Below are 17,634 nucleotides of genomic sequence, written 5' to 3' on the forward strand. Positions count from 1 at the left end.
TACCTATGTAAAAGTACATAAGATTATTTTATCTTTTGTCTTTATTCGCTAAGATCTTTAGTAAGAAAAACATAATTATTATGTAGGTAAGTAGATATATTGTCCTGATTGGCTTAGCCGTAGGCCCGTAGGTAATTAACAAGCTTATGTCGTTTTGGAAAACTTTTAAGTTTAAAAAAACCCTCCACACCCACTTAATTGCACTGGATTTTGTATTTTTTAATACTATTAATAAATATCTCATCTATGAATGTGTATAAATGGTTTATATAACCGTGATTTAACAATTAGTCAACTACGAATAAAATTCTTAAAATTAACAAAATTTAATTTGTGCATCAACGTCTACGACTACTAAGTGAAAAACTCCTTTCAAAATTACGTTCTACAACTTTCTAAAATCCAAAAAAATATTCATTAGATAGTAAGGTGTATATTTTTACATAAAACAAAAAGTAGTATATGAACTTAGAAATATTATAAAATCTCTAATATGATATATTAATTGCCTATAGTGCCAGTTTTAAGAAAGCTAATATAATAATGAGTAAATCATTATTTTATTGTCAATTTATACCTATATAATAATAAGTATTATCAGTACATAATTTAGCTACCAAGTAGGTATAAAGTAGGTATTCTATTATATTGTGCCGCAAAATTAACCAAATAATTGGAAATTGCGGAAACATGTTATATTTTTCAAATGATTTAAATCTTCGAAAACCTTTAGTTAAATAGAGTTTTGATTATTTTGTTCGGTTTTGAAATAACCTACATACAAATGCCTATTATATATTTTTAAAATAATCATAGATACATTTATTTTACTAATTTAAAATTAAATATTTTTATGTACTTAATAATAATAATAATATACATATTGTATATGAACTGAACCAGCTACCCAAGCGTACATTGGACAATTATTGTCAAAAGTTTGTAAATCTTTCTAGGCAAATATTAGTAAGTAGGTATTATACTTAATTCATATAGAAAAGTTATTGTCTTACATTACATTACACATTATCCATCGTTTCATATTATTATTATAAATACAATTATTATCGTTGACGTAAACATAAAAGAAAAGCAATTACGAATTATCTACAGACTAACTTGCATAAATAGTTACCTGCATTGATTGAATGGTAACTGCTGAAGTAATTAAATAAGTATAGATACCTATACCAAGGTAAACATACATTGATTTAATCAAAGCTACTCATAGGTACCTAATTGCCGAAAATGTATACTCAAATAAGAAATAAGAAATAAGTACTTAGTATCAACTTAGTAGTAACATAGAAGTCAAACATGACTGTGTTGTACTTCTAGATATGTAGGTACTTCAACATACAAGTTTTTAAGAATATTTGTGGCTTTTAATGAAAATTAACGTTGATATGTTAATTAACAGTTTTTATTTTGTACATTTTGAAAATGAAGGTGAACCCTTTCGTTTTTAGATTTCTTCCCTTTAAATTAAAAGACAAAAAAAATACCCCCAATACTAATAAAGACTGGATATTTTCTTCTCAAAGCTTATTTTATATTATGTATATTTGTGTTGCGTTTAAAATTGAATACTTAGATATAAAATATAGTACAAATTATTTTTGTCACTCGACAGGACGTACAAAGTAATTTATAACGATAATGTTATATTCTTACATAATTATCTATTTATTATAAACTTAAGTACTTAAATATTTAAAATTGTCATTCATTATTGTCAATATTTCCATTGTGGCTTTATTGATTTAGTATTTACGAAGCTTAACTCTTAGTAGTGTAAATAGTAATAATTTTATAATTAAACTACATTTTATCAAATACTCAGTAAATGTGCTAATCTGTATAAGATAGATCATGCATCGAAATGCTATTTTTAAATATTGATATGGAATTGATATATAAAGATTGACATTTGTGATATTAGTACAAAAACGTGAACCACCTGTATATCATTTACCATATATAGTAAGCTCCGCTAACTTCCAACAATTTTTATCACTATCACAAACAATATTCATTATAAAAAGCTCAAACGAGCTTTCACAAGCAACAAGCTTTCTCAAACAGCGGAGCATACCATTATACATATAGAGATAGGTAATATTTATTATTGTCATACCTTTCATTATTATCACTGAATCACCACGTAAAAGCGGCCAACAATCTTTTCATTTCAATTTCTTAAAAATCACTTTGATATAAATAGATAAGTACATACTTAGTAACGATCATAAAATTCAGAAAATGGTACATTTATAGTTAGGCTGAAAAAATCGATGAAAGTAGGTGAGCAATCGATGCTTATCTTGCACGCATCCTTATCTGAGCGCGGCGATGACAGCTGTCACGGCAACAGTGACAGGCGCGAGTAATGGCGGCGCGGGCGCGACGTTGAGGCGGGCGCGCTGGTCGCCCGGCCGCGGCACCTGCGCGCCAGGGTCCACCACGTGGATCTTCCATCCCAGGTTGTTGTGCGTGTAACACTGTAAATATCAAACATTTGTCATTATTAACCATTCATCATAGTTGGTTGATCCTTGTAGGACCACATAGGGTAGTTCCACCCTAAAGCTGATCCTCTCTTCTATAAACAACTTAGCTAAGTTAGTGTAAGCTCATAATATATAGTAGCACAAAAGGAGCCTCCACTAGCGGCTGGAATTCAACAACACCCACAAGAAATATCTGATCCAGACGCATCCTTATCAGTTACATTATAATACGAGCATTTTTCATTTCAATGTCATCGATATTCACACCACAAACAAAGAAAAAAAAACTTTTTTTTATTTCATTAAAACTTTTTAAAGTCAAGTCAAAGTCAAAGTCAAAATTTTTTATTCATCGTACAAATATAAAATTTTCTGATGAACGTAAATTTTTTCAAATTACTCTACTAAATTCACTTTACCTGATAGTAGACGAGGTCGGGCGTGGCGCTGGCGACGGTCCAGTTGAGCGCGGCCGGCTCGCCCTCGTTGCACTCCAGCTGCAGCGTCTTCATGTAGTCCTCGAACGTCTCCGACACCGCCGACTGGTCCGTCGTCTTGTGCGTCCACTCGCAGTAGCGGCCCACTGGGGAAAAGTACCGTTGGGGATTAGATTACGTGTTTTTATTATTGAACAACGATTAATGACAAAAATAATAATTTTAGGTTTTGTTTAATAAAAAAAATAAAATCATTTTATTTCAGGCACAGGGTCCCATAGTTATACATAATACATAAAAATTTACATTTAACATAATAAATATCAAAATTTACATTTAACATTCATTGTTACTTAATTTACAATTATAAAGTAAGCAATTAAATTAAATTATTATTAAATTGTTATAAACAAAAATTATGAGATTTATTTAATGTCATAGAATTGAATCGAATTAGTAAACATGACCAGTCAAACGACAATGGCATCAGATTGATCAATTTTGCGTCTTCTAAATCCATGGTAGTGAAGAGTACAATGTTCCCACACAAGGATATACACAAAGGAACGTGGAAATCACCAGATGGAAGAACAGTCAATCAAATTGATCATATCCTAGTTGACTTAAGGCACAAGAGTGTGGTAGAGGATGTCAGAGCATATAGGGGACCAGACTGTGGTAGTGACCACTATATGCTAGGTGTCAAAATGAGGGCGAAGATAAAACTTGCAAAGAAGCATAGGAAACCAACTGAAGAACCATTTGATACAGAAGCTCTTAAGGATCTAAACATGAGAACAACTTTTAAAATAGAACTCGGCAACAGGTTTAAACACTTGCAGGTAGAGGAAAACATCGACAGTGAATGGGCTGTAATCAAAGCCACGATCAAAGACACTGCTCTGAAAGTTCTAGGCAAAAGGAAGAAGAGAAAGCGAAGGAAGTGGTGGACGGACAAATGTGATAGAGCAAGTGAAGAAAAGCGGCATTATAGATTACTAGCAGAACAAGACGAAGTATGGAAGGCGAAGTATGAAGAAGTGAAAAAGGCAACGAGAAACACCATACGAAAGGCTAAGAAAGAACACCTAGAGAACTTAGTAAAAGACATGGAAGCACTAATGAACGCCAATGCCACACGTAAGTTCTATCAAGAGCTAAGGTCTGTGAAAAAAGGCTATCAACCAACCTCACAGTTCCTTGAAGACTCGGAAGGGAACCTGGTAACGGATGAAGACAATCGCAAGGACATGTGGCTTAAATATTTCCAGGAGCTACTGAATTGTCCTCCGGTTGACGTTCAAAGCCTTGGCATAGGTGAAGATAGTGAGAACCAAGCAGAAGTACAACCACCAAGCATTGATGAAGTAGTAAGCGCCATCACTAGGCTAAAGAACAATAAATGTCCGGGTATTGATAATATCACCGCCGAAGTCTGGAAGCATTGTGGTAATGAGGTACAGGCACGAATACACAAGCTGATTCTGAAGATCTGGGAAACAGAAAGACAGCCGGACGAATGGAATGTTGGCGTTATCTGCCCCATCCACAAAAAGGGATCTAGGAAAAGATGCTCAAACTACCGGGGTATTGCATTGCTGCCGACTGCTTATAAGATCCTCTCCTACATACTGCTACGTAGACTAGAACCGTATGCAGAAGAGACTCTGGGAGACTACCAGTGTGGATTCCGACGCAATCGTAGCACCGTTGACCAGATTTTCCTGCTTAAACAGCTAATGGAGAAGAAGTGGGAATACGCGCAAGACATTCACGCACTTTTTGTGGACTTCACGAAGGCATACGACAGTGTAGACAGGGAAATACTGTTCAAAATACTGCTAGTATTTAAAATGCCGAGAAAACTAGTGTCCATGATAAAAGTGGCTACGGGCATAAGTAGGATGCGCGTAAAGGTGGACGGTGACCTGACTGACGCCTTTTCCGTGGTAACCGGGCTCAAGCAAGGACGCCTTGTCACCCGCGCTGTTCAATCTGGTGTTGGAGTATGTCATCCAAAAAGTGTTGACACATGATGGCGGAGTACAACTGAATGGACAGCACAAGGTGATCGGGTACGCCGACGACTTAGCTCTGTTGGGGGAGAGTGAACGCGAGGTCCAAGAAGCTGCCAAGATACTGGAAGAGGAAGCTCACAGGGTCGGGCTCAGAATCAGCACGGAAAAGACCGAATACCTCCACATGACACGACACCGAGGCAACCATGAGGTACGAAAAAACCTGCAAGTGGGAGAGACAGCCTATAAGGGAGTGGCCAAATTCAAATACTTAGGTTGTACGATCACTGACACAAACACAAGGGAGCAGGAGATCGACATCCGAGTACAAAACGCCCTCCGATGCAGCGCTGCTCTTCATAAAGTGCTAGTGTCAAAGCTTCTCAGCAGGAAAACCAAGATCCGAATTTATAAAACCGTAATCCGGCCGATCTTGATGTATGGCTCTGAGGCTTGGACACTCACTCTCAAGGAAGAGAATAAACTTCTGGTTGCGGAAAGAAAGGTGATGAGGAAAATGCTCGGACCAACTAGGAGGGAAGATGGTAGCTGGAGAGTACGGAAGAACCAGGAAATCGAAGACCTGATTTCCGAGCCAAACATCATTGGTCACATTAAATCCCAGCGACTCCGTTGGCTTGGTCATCTGCAAAGGATGGGGGAGGATCGCGCTGCCAAGAGGGCCTACCTTGGAGTACCAAGCGGTCGTAGACCAGTTGGCCGTCCCAAATATCGCTGGAGCGATGAAGTCGGCAAGGACCTGCGCCAACTACAGGCAGGCGACTGGAGAGCGACTGCGCAGGATAGAGACCAGTGGCGACTTCTTGTGTCTGAGGCCAAGATCCACTTCGGGTCGCTGAGCCAGCGGAGTAAGTAAGTAAGTAAGTTTGTCAGAGAGTGTGGTACAAATTGAACAGTTTGATTAGGCATTTTACATATTTTATCATTAGTCTTAAGGCCACAGAACGGTGTGGTTTTTTGGTAAACAGTTACAAAAATAGTTTTAATAATTTCATTATTACAGTTAACAATTCTATTGTGAAATGAAGTTGTAAGATTACGCATCAAGGCAAAGAAGTCTCTGACCCCATTCGTGGCAAACATAATAACATAATAAACATTAATATTTTAGTCGTAAATAAATAAATAAAGTAAATTTTAAAATATGATGTCAGCTATAAAATTCGAATTTAGTTCACTGGTTTGATTTAGGCCAGTTTACCCTACTCATTTGTAAATGATTGCGCGGCAATTATTATTCCGAGCTTTTATGTAAGACTGCCTGTCACACGTGGATTGTATTTTTTTCGGCGGGAAATTTGTACAAAAATTGAACAAAGTACATGAATACACAAAACTTTAAAAAGTCATTCCACTACATCAGTAAGTCCTACGACATAAATCGATCATATAGCGTAAGAAATATAGATAAAGTGGAATCCCGCCTATATACCGCGACCATGTAGGTGCAGCTGGGACTAGGTATATACACTTTCCTTATATGCTACGCATAGGTATATAGGGCCTGGGTGGTATCCTCCGACCAGGCCGGATGGTTTGGGCAGCTCACCAGCAGTCGTAAGAAACGTTAGTGTTATTTTCTCTATGGTCGTAAGAAATATTTGTATCTAAGCTATTAAAATCTCACCAGCAGTAGGATACGGGTACCCCTCGTTGTCGTAGGCCACGCCGGCGAACACGCGCTGCTTGCGCTGCTCTTCCTCGCGCTTCTGCCCGAACCCGCCCTCGGGGGAGTCGCTGATGTAGAACGGGTGGAACCTGGGTGGAGAGACGGGGTTTTTGATGAGAGAGATTTGAGGTTTGATAGGAAGTTACACGTAAGTACCTAAGTATATAGTATTAAGTACTTGTACTTTTTATATGTATATTAGGTACCACAGCATTCTATTCCGTGTACAATAAATACTAAATAAATACAAACATAAGTCAAAAATACCTATAAATACGTAGAAGTAAAAATTAAAACACGTTTAGAGGGACTTTCAGAGTCACATCAATTTACTGCGAAACAATTCATTTTTTTTATTTTCAATATCCAACAGCCGTAAAACAAAAAATGATCAGAAATCGACTTTTTGCTAAGGTGTTATTGCAATATTCTGATCACTGGTGAGCCGGGCTAACCCCCTATCTATAATAATCGTAAATTGTCTCTACTCACTTGGCGGGGTTAGTCCGGTCATCGCCCCCCTCCACCAGGAAGGTGTACGTCTTCCCCCTCTCCACGTACACCTCGGGGATCAGCTGGTCGTTGATGTACCACGCGATGCCCCACGACGGGTGGCCTGTGGGAGGCAAGGATGGTGTTAGTGAGTTGTGAAATGACGTCATTCTTAGGGTGTTCTTAATAGCGTGCGGATTCCATCACGCACGCGGGATTGCCCCGCTAGCGTGACAATATCAAGTGCTCTTTTCATACAGGTATTCATTGTAACGCGTGAAATATTCACGCGGGACGCATGCTATTAAAAACACCCTAAAAGAATATTTTTATACTACTTATTCTCCATTTGGAAAGGGCGGATGTTTACGGAGCATAAAAAAATCTGGAATATGGACATAAAACTCCCATGTTCTTCTAGCTTCTAGGGGTAAAAATAAGCACGACTGTTGTAAAAGGCTCCATTCTTTCAGCGCGTGATGGTTGATTTGATTGTGTTGCGGTGTATCATGTAGGTATTCAGTATCCCTACTACTTAGGTATTGGTGGTAAAAGTTTAAATCTGTAGGTACTAAAACTAAGTATAGGTTGTAGGTACGTACCGTAAGGAACTAATCCATTTGAAATATCATTGTCTGCGTGTAACAAATAAAACAACAAGTCAGTTAATTCTAACACACATATTCACATAAAGGAAATACTCCTTACCAAGTGAAAACCGCGACGACGACGGATATATTAGGCTAGGCCCTTAGGGTAATAATTGCTAGGCCCATGTGTACAATTGTACACAGTATACAGTTGCACGCAGTGTACAGTTGCACACAGTGTACAGTAGCACACAGTGTACAGTTGCACACAGTATACTACTCTCCGGTGATTGTGTTGTATGATATCTCCAACCCGTCTGCCAAGCGTGGAGATCCATGTCCACAAGTTATGCGTTTGTTTTACGCTTTTACTCACCAGTGATGGGCGTGTACCCGCGCGCGCCGCCGGCCGGGCCGATGCGGGCCGTGAGCGAGGTGGCCCCGGACACGACACGAGGAGGCCACGGCGCCGGGCCCGCCCCGGCCGACTCCGCTAGACCCACGCACGTGTTGTCGTTCTGGAGGGGAGAGGAGTCAATTGAATAAAATGTCGAGTTAGAGAAGGTAGTGGGACAACTCAAGTAGTCGTAGACACATTAGAAGTGACTTACGAGTACCTCCTACCTAATTAGTAGGTAGGTATACAAGAGCACTAAATGTTTCAGTTAAGTAACAGATTTACACGGCAGCCTACGCAACGGGTCTTAGCATTTTTTATGATAATGATGTAAGTTCTCAGCATGTAAAAGTGCGCGTGACAGGCTTCCTAAATTAGCCAGTAGAGGTTGGCTAACCTAACTAAACTACCAAGCTGTATGTTTACCCAGCAAACGCTTTAAAAATAGGACAACCTAAAGAAACTATCGCTGTTATCGACAAACAGGCATGGAAAACTCTTGTGTCTACCCTCTGCCCCACTGAAGGGTCATATGCTATACCAAGAAGAAGACAAGAAACTATAACTCACCATAGCCCCAAAGTCAAGTTGCACGTCATCCCTCGTAGTGTCCATGAAGGAATGCGCATTAGCCTCATACTTGGAGTTGAGGGGTCCAAAGGCAGCTATCACTGACTGAGACCTGGACGACAGGACCTCCTTGTCTTTCAGCGGCTCTGTGGCCGAGAGAGGACGCTTGTATGTGATGGTGACGATACCGTTCTTGTTTTGGCCGGACACTGAAATTTGGATAGAAATGGGTGTTAGTAAAGCCTGTGTAACCTGTGTTGTTGATGTTAGGGATACAGAGCCAGGTAAATTGGCGACACCCTTCGTCACTAGGGGTTAAACCGTCGCAAAACACGACTGTATTTTTCACAGGCGGAGATGGAGGGATTGGAAGTTTTCTCTCGGTACTCTTCGATATCTTTCGGTTGAATCTATATCTAGCCCTCTAAGCTGCGGCCTGCGGCTGCGCGCATTGATGATAAATATGATTCGATCTTTCTCATCTACCCTGGCCTGGGCGGTCCGCAACTATCAGCTAATCTGACAGGCTAGTCCTTTCAGGTTCTCACCGATATGCTAAGAAGAAGGGCTGGTCCGTGTCTCCGTAGTGAAGGTTCAGACTGGTTGACACCGATACGCTAAGAAGAAGAAGAAGACTCTCATACCTAGCTTGGCGTCGTCGCTGCCGCCGAGGCGCGCGTCGGGGCACACGCCGCGCTCGCCGTCTCCTAGCTCGGTTCATTCTCGCCTAGCTCGGTTCATTCTCACCTAGCTTGGCGTCGTCGCTGCCGCCGAGGCGCGCGTCGGGGCACACGCCGCGCTCACCGTCTCCTAGCTCGGTTCATTCTCGCCTAGCCCGGTTCATTCTCACCTAGCTTGGCGTCGTCGCTGCCGCCGAGGCGCGCGTCGGGGCACACGCCGCGCTCGCCGTCGCACTGCGCTAGGTGCGTGATCGTGTAGTCGGAGACCCGGGGCTGGTTGGTCCTGGAGTTTGAGGGAGGTTGGGTTAAAATACATTTATTTCATAATACCTAGTAGTCCATATTAGCGTGCTGGATCAGAGTCATGTAATTTTATTGCTGTGCGGATTTCATCACGCACGAGGGATTGCGTATATTCCATGCATTACACTGTACACTTGCAGAGGTGTCCTGTTGCGCGCAATCCCTCGTGCATGATGAAATCCGCACGCTTTTAAACAGTATTTACCTAGGTAGTTAAGTAGTTAACAAATTTTCCAAGAGTGAAATATTTTGTAAACCTATAAGTATTTTAATTTGTCTCTGAGATACTTCACTAAATAAAATCTTACCTTTTGACATCAGTATCTATTCATTATGAAAAGTCTTATCAAAAAATTCGAACATTATTAGCTATTCGCCAAAAATTGATATTTTACAGATTCCATAATGAAAACAGACTACAGGTGAGACCATAAGTTTTGATTTTGACTCAAACTATAGGTAGTTTTATTTAGACCACCGTTGGGTTAGAGTTTAGACGAATTCTCGAGTGTTCTTTGAGACCACGAACAGTATGGACCGACGACCTTAGGCGGGTAGCCGGTAGTGGCTGGATTAGGAAGGCCGAGGACTGAGTGTTGTTGCGCTCCTTGGGAGAGGCCTGTGTCCAGCAGTGGATGATTGTTGGCTGATGATGATTTTAACCCCAACCCAACGCACCTGTTATCCCAATAAGCAACCACCACGTCGGCTCCCAACATGGCGGCTCTGCCCACAGCCCCGGAGACGCCGAATGCCATGTACTGTTCCTTGCGCAGTCGCGCCGAGAGCGAGATCTGGACGTGGTCGCCCTGGGGAAGGGAAAGGGGGTTAACACATTCATTTATATGTTGATGACTGTAATCCCCCAAGGGGTAGTCAGAGGTGACTGTAGGTGTGCAGGTTTCTTCACGATATTTTCCTTCACCGTAAGAGTAAGGGGTAGGGTAAGTGAAGTTGTTGTTGTCTGGGATGGGTATAAAGGAGATCTAGATGGTTCTTTGATTAAGACATACAAAGCCGTGATGTCATACGACACTGTATAAACATATTGTTGCGATTTTAACTTACGTTCTGGCCTGCTGCTGCAAAATTTCAATCCTAAATCCTACCCACTCTGCCTGTCTTTCTCTACCTAATGTAATCTTCCTTAAATACGTAGTCAAGATATTTTGTCATTAGCACTAAAAGTGGACATTGGGGACAATCTAATTATGTCAAGACAATCTCAGATTATATTTTGTCATGTTAAGTACTTATACTTACCTAATAGCTTAAAATTAGCATAAAATATAGTTAGCAGTTGTGAAACAATCATTATTACCTTATTGCAGTAGCACTCGCTTGTGGAGGAAGAAAGAGGAACATCTAATTACTTTCATGTTTTATTTCACTTTCAGTATCATGCACAAGTTTTTCAGATGATTTCAATTGTTAAATACTTAATTATGTACCTTTACGATTAGACACAATAACTACATTCTCTGATGATCAGAGATGTTTGTCAAATCGGCTGGCAGTAGGTAGAGGTACAGCAGGATTGTTAATGTATGTGTCGATGGTAGTACAATCTAGTTGCAGTCCTTCGTAATAGGTTCTTAATCTAAAAATTAATTTGAAAAATTACAATTATGAAGTTTAATCATAAAGGCGGTCTTATTTACCTGTATCTCCCAGCGCACCTGCAGTCGCTTGTCCAACATTTCCTTGCAATTATTGGTGGCGCTAAAGGGAGTCTGAGACGTGGTGGAGCTTGTCTGTGAAATTGTACATTTGTTAGCAATTTATCTTAGATACATGGATAATCGTGAACATTAAAACTAATTAGGATCACCTCCACCTGTTAATTTAAAACTATGTAGGTAAAGTGTAATATATTTATCCAAGTAGCTTTCGGATGGATATACATATAGAGATAGCCCTTATTCGGGACTTTCGGGAGTAATAATATTTTTTGACATTTCAAATTGTAAGCTTTGTTGGATCAATGAACCGCTTTAGCTAAAGCAGAAGATTAGTTGCTAAGCCCATTATAGTTAGTGAAAGAAAAGGAAACTTAGTAAAGTTATTAAATAGCTATACTTACGGGGTTATACCACCATGCCGGCTGTTCCACACAATCCACAGGCAAGCAAACAGATCAGAGAGAAACACAATGGATTGTTATTAAATGTGTAATTAAATTCTTAAATTAATTCAGATGACAAATAATATAACAACGAAATAATGTTAACGAGTAGGACCGTAGACCCCGAAAAATAGTAGTTTAATTCAGTCTTAAGGCAACGCACGGTGTTTTAAAATAATAAATCACATATCAAAAAACAAATGTAGGTTTATTGGTGGATCCTAAACCAATCAAAATCGAATAAGGAGGGTCTACGTGTGGTGGTAGTGCGTGTTTTTTGCGGTCGCTTCCTCGACGGCTTTTTGTGTTTATTCTGAAATTGCAAAGTTTCATGTTAGGAAAAGCAAAGGTTATTAACTGTCTGCACCCTGTAAGTAAATATTAGTAATCCTGTGTTAGCTGCATGAGAAAAAATAGGAGAAAAAGGGGACAAAACGTTTTGTCATTATAATAAAAATAAAAATAATGTAGACCACGATAAACAAATCGTTACTGAATACTGCATGTTGCATGAATGGTGAATCCTTGTCTTCTAGAGCCTTTACCAGACTATTCACAAAGTTAGGAAAATACGACATTGTATGTGGTCTTTTACTTAGTGCCACTTTACCGGCCTTCGTCGAAATGTAACCGTAGTGGCAGACTGTCAATAGGGCTTGTACACAAAAAATTGCGACGGTTTTGACAGTTTTTCAGGGTAAAAGCTTGATTATTAATGATCGAAGTTTTGTGTACAAGCCCATAAGTCGAGGATGCTCTTTTCACACCCGGTTTCCCCAGTAAGTACCCCAAACCTTCACCACCCCACCCCGACCCCAAACTCACAGTAATCTTAGTCTGCCCCAACGCCGGCGGCACGTCCAGGTCCTTCGGCAACATGACGTGCCCGAAGTTGTGCCGGTACTCCACGCACCAGACGGCGAGCCAGTCCACCGCGTAGACTGTGAGCCGCTCCGGCAGCTGGATCTCGATGTCCTCGCCCTGGTAGCCTCGGAGCGGGTGGAGGGAACCCATCTCGTTTGGTACCTGGGGGGGTTGGGAAGGAAATATATCTCAATTTAGTGGGAACCATAAAACAGGCACACGTAGAGCCCGCTGGATTGACGTCCTTAGACAAAGGTAGCTGGACTTGCTGATGGATAGTATTAAAACTCAACTAAGTAGTTAATCATGATACTTTATCGTCTCATTTTCCTTCGATTATAAATTAGATGATTGGGGTTGATATAGGCGCTGACGATGATAAATCTTAAATTACGAAAGTCAAGGATAATCTCCAGGCACTCCTTCAAAAATAGTTGCACAACCAAAGTCAAACAACCTGATACAACCACTTCCATATTTCTTTTATCAGCCACTCACCTTAGTCCCAAAAGGATTAGGCTCGCTTCCATTGCCGACCCAGAAATAGGCATCCGGCCCAGCTCCATCATAGTGCACGTTGGGTATGTAGAAGGTCTTGGCGTCCAGCACAAAACCACCTTATTGTCTCATGATAACAACCAGACAAAACCTCCTTAATCTTTCCTTTCTCAACCACTCACCTTAGTCCCAAAAGGATTAGGCTCGCTTCCATTCCCGACCCAGAAGTATGCGTCCGGTCCAGCTCCATCATAATGCAGGTTGGGTATGTAGAAAGTCTTTGGCATCCAGTACAAAACCGTCTTATTATCTGATGATTACACCGTACCTATACAACAACCCCGATCATAATTACTCTTGTTATCAATCACTCACCTTAGTCCCAAAAGGATTAGGCTCGCTTCCATTCCCGACCCAGAAGTACGCATCTGGCCCAGCTCCATCATAGTGCAGGTTAGGTATGTAGAAGGTCTTGGCATCCAGGACAAAACCGCCTTATTGTCTCAGGACAACAACCAGAAAAACCCATCTTTCCCCATCAACCACTCACCTTAGTCCCAAAAGGATTAGGCTCACTTCCATTCCCGACCCAGAAGTAGGCATCCGGCCCGGCTCCATCATAGTGCAGGTTGGGTATGTAGAAGGTCTTGGCATCCAGTACGCTGATGTTCCCGGAGCGCAGGCCGTGCGCCAGGCGCTTGAACTCAGGGAGCACCCGCGGCCGGGGCGGGTCCAGGCCGGCCGGGATGAACACGTCGCCGAAATTCACCTGGAAGAGGGTTGGAGGGTTTATGAGGCGTTTGAAGGAGTTTTTCAATTGTTCATTGTAACCAGCTATGTAATTGCTATGTCTTTTTACTAAATAACAGTAAATATGGGACCGCAAGATTTTAATCAGTGCCTTTTGATTCAAATTCGGTACCATAGCCTGTTGTAAAACTTGTGTTGCAAAATATCGTGAGGTTTTATTTTCGTCTAGGGCGGAATTTATACATCCATTGTTGGTGCAATAGTGTGTGGCAATGATTTCACTCTCTTTCCTATTACAATCCCGTTCAAAAGTTGCTTTATAAGCAGAAACGCTACATTAAAAAAAACCGGCCAAGTGCGAGTCGGGCTCGCGCACAAAGGGTTCCGTAGCAGCAAATATAATAAACTTATTGAAATTACAGTTAAATCAACCTATCTCAAAAACTATAAGAGATACTTTGATCAAACCAAAAATCGTTGAAAGAGTTAATTAGCATGCATCACCTCTATTTTTTTTAGAATTTCATACCCCGTAGTTATAAAAATAGAGGGGGGGGGACATACTTTTTACGACTTTGAGAGCTGATATCTCAAAAACCGTTCACTTTAAGAAAAATGTTTTTTAGAAAACTTTATATCATTTTAAAAGACCTTTCCATTGATACCCCACACGGGTATGTACATCGAAAAAAAAAATTTCATCCCTCAGTTACATGTATGGGGGGCCCCACCCCCAATTCTTTTTTTTACTATTTAGTGTCATATTTTTGTAGCGGTTCATACAACACATATTCCCATCAAATTTCATCACTGTAGTACTTATAGTTTACGAGTAAATCGGCTGTGACAGACGGACAGACGGACAGACGGACAGACGGACATGACGAAACTATAAGGGTTCCGTTTTTGCCATTTTGGCTACGGAACCCTAAAAACACATTTTCTTTTTCTATATTTTGTAATAAAATCCTAGTTCCATTCAAGTTGTAAATAAATGATGAGTGAAGATTTGACTGCAGATCCCTTACAAATAATATTATGAAGCTACATCCAGAAAGGGTTTCATTTCAATGAGATGTGAACAGATAATAATAAAAGTTGTTGAAGAGGAAATGAGGAGGTCATCGAACAAACGCACCGCAGCCTCGGTCCTGTGATACAGATGGACGGAATGAAAGGAAAAGTTTTAAATTAATATCTTCTGCTACTTGCACTTGTTAAATTAAGGTTACTTTCATGGAAACGATGTATAAGTAATTACTAATTAGTTTCTCTTGTTTATGAACTAACCATTGAATAAAATCATTGGAACTGACTGATATTTTAGGGGAATACGTTAGTCTAATCTAATATTTTTTTTCATACAACATCCATGTTGTATTTTCAGCTTTTCGTAGAACTAACGAGAGCTAACATCGTTGGTACGTTTAATAGAGTCATGGCAGCACCGACATCGCTCTTAAAATTAATTTATCGTAAGGTATGAAACCAGCAAGGGAAGAAAACGCTTCTCTATACGATTTTCATTATTGCCTAGGGGTTCCTTTGGGGATAAGAGCCATAGCATTATCATCCCTAATCCATGGAACTTACTCCTCTCCCCAAGTCCCCGTGTGTGCGTGACGTCACGTTCATTCATCGCCGCTGAGCTGTCACATTTTGGCGCGAACCCCCGCGCATGCGCCCCCCCTCCCCTTCCCCTCCCGTCCCCTAGAGCCTGATCGATATTACGATGACATCCGCCGGCTGAAGTTAACGCGATTTGGCTTCGCTCATTATCATTCATTATTTGTTTTATTGGTCGGCCTTTATGTTTCGGTTTTCTAATGGGAAAGTTCAATAGAAAAGAAGATTTTCCTAGTTGGCCAGATACAAATGATCCCATGGGATGAGGAATTTTATTATCAGTGACCCAGTCTAGGGCAGGTCAGAATTCATGGCAATCTTAAACTCCACTCTAATACATATAACATTAATGAAATATAGGTAGCTTATACAGTGGTCTAGGAAGCCGAAAAAAGGTGACTCAACTTATTAGCAGTTTAGCACGTCATCTTGAACCTAACATAGACAAAAGCTCTATTCAATTGCCATGTATCATTCATTACGTGCTTCCAATCACCATGAGTAGATTTTTATAAAAAATTTCAAAATTTGTGGGGGATACTTATCTCTTTTGGAGACTGTACATGCGCCTAAGGGCACCGGGAAAGTATGCAGTTATGCTGCGATAATGTGAAATAAATCGTTATACCTATCTATGATAAGTTGATATCAAAGGCTTCGCATAGCTCATCCATGTCCGATGATGGTATACCATTTACCAGATCCTGTAAGTCAGAGTACGGCATACTCACAGTGAACCGCCGACACCACACGCTGAGCCACTTGATGTCCCGGAGTCGCTTCCCGGCCGGCAGCCGCAGCAGGATGTCCGTGCCGCTGTGCGCCTGCAGGATCGGCGGCTCCCTGAGGGGGAGGGGAGGGGTTAGTGACTGCTGGGAGGTCCTGGGTTCGAGCCCCGGCCGGGGTAGATTTTGCTCATTGTTTAAAGGTAGATCTATGTATCTGTGTAGATATGTCAGCCGTCAGATACCAGTAGTAGAGACGGTGCCTAGCTTTGGTCCTGTTTGGATCGAATGGTCATGTGTGAGTTGTTCCACATATAGGTAATTATTGTTTTTAAGTTCCTTGAAGGATGAGAAATCTTGTCTTCATAAAGGTCTTCAATCATGATGATGAAGCTCTGAGTTGTTCAGAGCATCCTACTTACGGATTATAAGTATGGATAGATGTTTGTTACTTGTTGACAGGAAAATAGAAGCACTTGCACTATTTTGATCAAATTTGGTGTGTAGGAAACTAACTCCCTGGATGCACAGGAGGAAAAACTAGAGTTTTAATATAAATAAATACTTTTAAACTTTTAGAATTGCAAATGCGACCGTAGAAGACAAAAAACATTGAATGGGTAACGCAAAAAAAACAAAAAATACATAAATTTATGCCAGGATAAGAGGAGAATCATTATGTAAATGAGAACTTAATTTATTTAATTAATGTGCCGTGAAATTGTTTGTTTTGTTTATGTTAGCTTAATAAGGAATTCATGAAGGTTAATTGATGATAATGACCTTGATTTAAATAATAATGGATATTTCAGCCATCCTCTGAAAAATCACTAAAAATACAATTATTTTCTGGTTTCATATTTTTGTGTTTTAGAAATAGTAATAGTCAATCGTATTCGTAACACAATAATACGAGAAATAATCTTCTTCTTCTTAAGTCCTTTAACTCCTAGTGGAGCATAGGGCCACAACTACAGCTTTCCACTTCTGACGATAATACGAGAAAGAAAAAAGAAAAATATGGTTTTACCTATTTATTCATGTAAGTACTTACATGATTAAATAGGTAAAACCATAATAATATAATTGAAGTTATTTAAACGTAGGCTGTAGGTATATGTAAACTTATCTATATACGCTTATATGGATAAGTAAAACAAAGCTTAGGGCAAACTGAAGCTTTCAAACTATTCACTTTCCGTGATTCGATAGCATGTTACTATCTAGTTATCCACACGACACGTAACTTTGCCGTATCCTACCCACCATTACAGATAACATCGGACAATATTATAAAAATAATAATCAATAGGCATGTTTATATTCGATCCGGCTGATATAGGCAGCTTTTTACTCTTT

The 17,634-nt window shown here is 40.2% G+C and overlaps 1 protein-coding gene across 4 annotated transcripts in view; it reads right to left on the reverse strand.

Moving 5' to 3' along the window:
- Positions 1-1,415: 1,415 nt before the first annotated feature.
- The window catches only part of LOC105379999 (protein Skeletor, isoforms B/C), a 48,565-nt gene continuing 32,346 nt past the window's right edge, over positions 1,416-17,634 (reverse strand). Inside the window, exons 4-17 of one of the 4 annotated variants that reach the window (XM_048630634.1) lie at positions 16,282-16,393; positions 13,725-13,943; positions 12,638-12,838; positions 11,771-11,791; positions 11,349-11,441; positions 10,366-10,496; positions 9,555-9,667; positions 8,705-8,913; positions 8,114-8,255; positions 7,750-7,782; positions 7,148-7,271; positions 6,614-6,744; positions 2,930-3,093; positions 1,416-2,501 (exon numbers count right to left, since the gene is read on the reverse strand). In XM_048630634.1, the coding sequence (XP_048486591.1) occupies positions 2,337-2,501; positions 2,930-3,093; positions 6,614-6,744; positions 7,148-7,271; positions 7,750-7,782; positions 8,114-8,255; positions 8,705-8,913; positions 9,555-9,667; positions 10,366-10,496; positions 11,349-11,441; positions 11,771-11,791; positions 12,638-12,838; positions 13,725-13,943; positions 16,282-16,393 (1,858 nt within the window). In that variant the 3' untranslated portion in view covers positions 1,416-2,336. The remainder of the gene's footprint in view (positions 2,502-2,929; positions 3,094-6,613; positions 6,745-7,147; positions 7,272-7,749; positions 7,783-8,113; positions 8,256-8,704; positions 8,914-9,554; positions 9,668-10,365; positions 10,497-11,348; positions 11,442-11,770; positions 11,792-12,637; positions 12,839-13,724; positions 13,944-16,281; positions 16,394-17,634) is intronic. The other 3 variants (XM_048630635.1, XM_048630636.1, XM_048630637.1) reach the window with 3 other exon arrangements.

Source organism: Plutella xylostella, chromosome 26 (genome assembly GCF_932276165.1).
Source record: "Plutella xylostella chromosome 26, ilPluXylo3.1, whole genome shotgun sequence".
Lineage (NCBI taxonomy): Eukaryota > Metazoa > Arthropoda > Insecta > Lepidoptera > Plutellidae > Plutella > Plutella xylostella.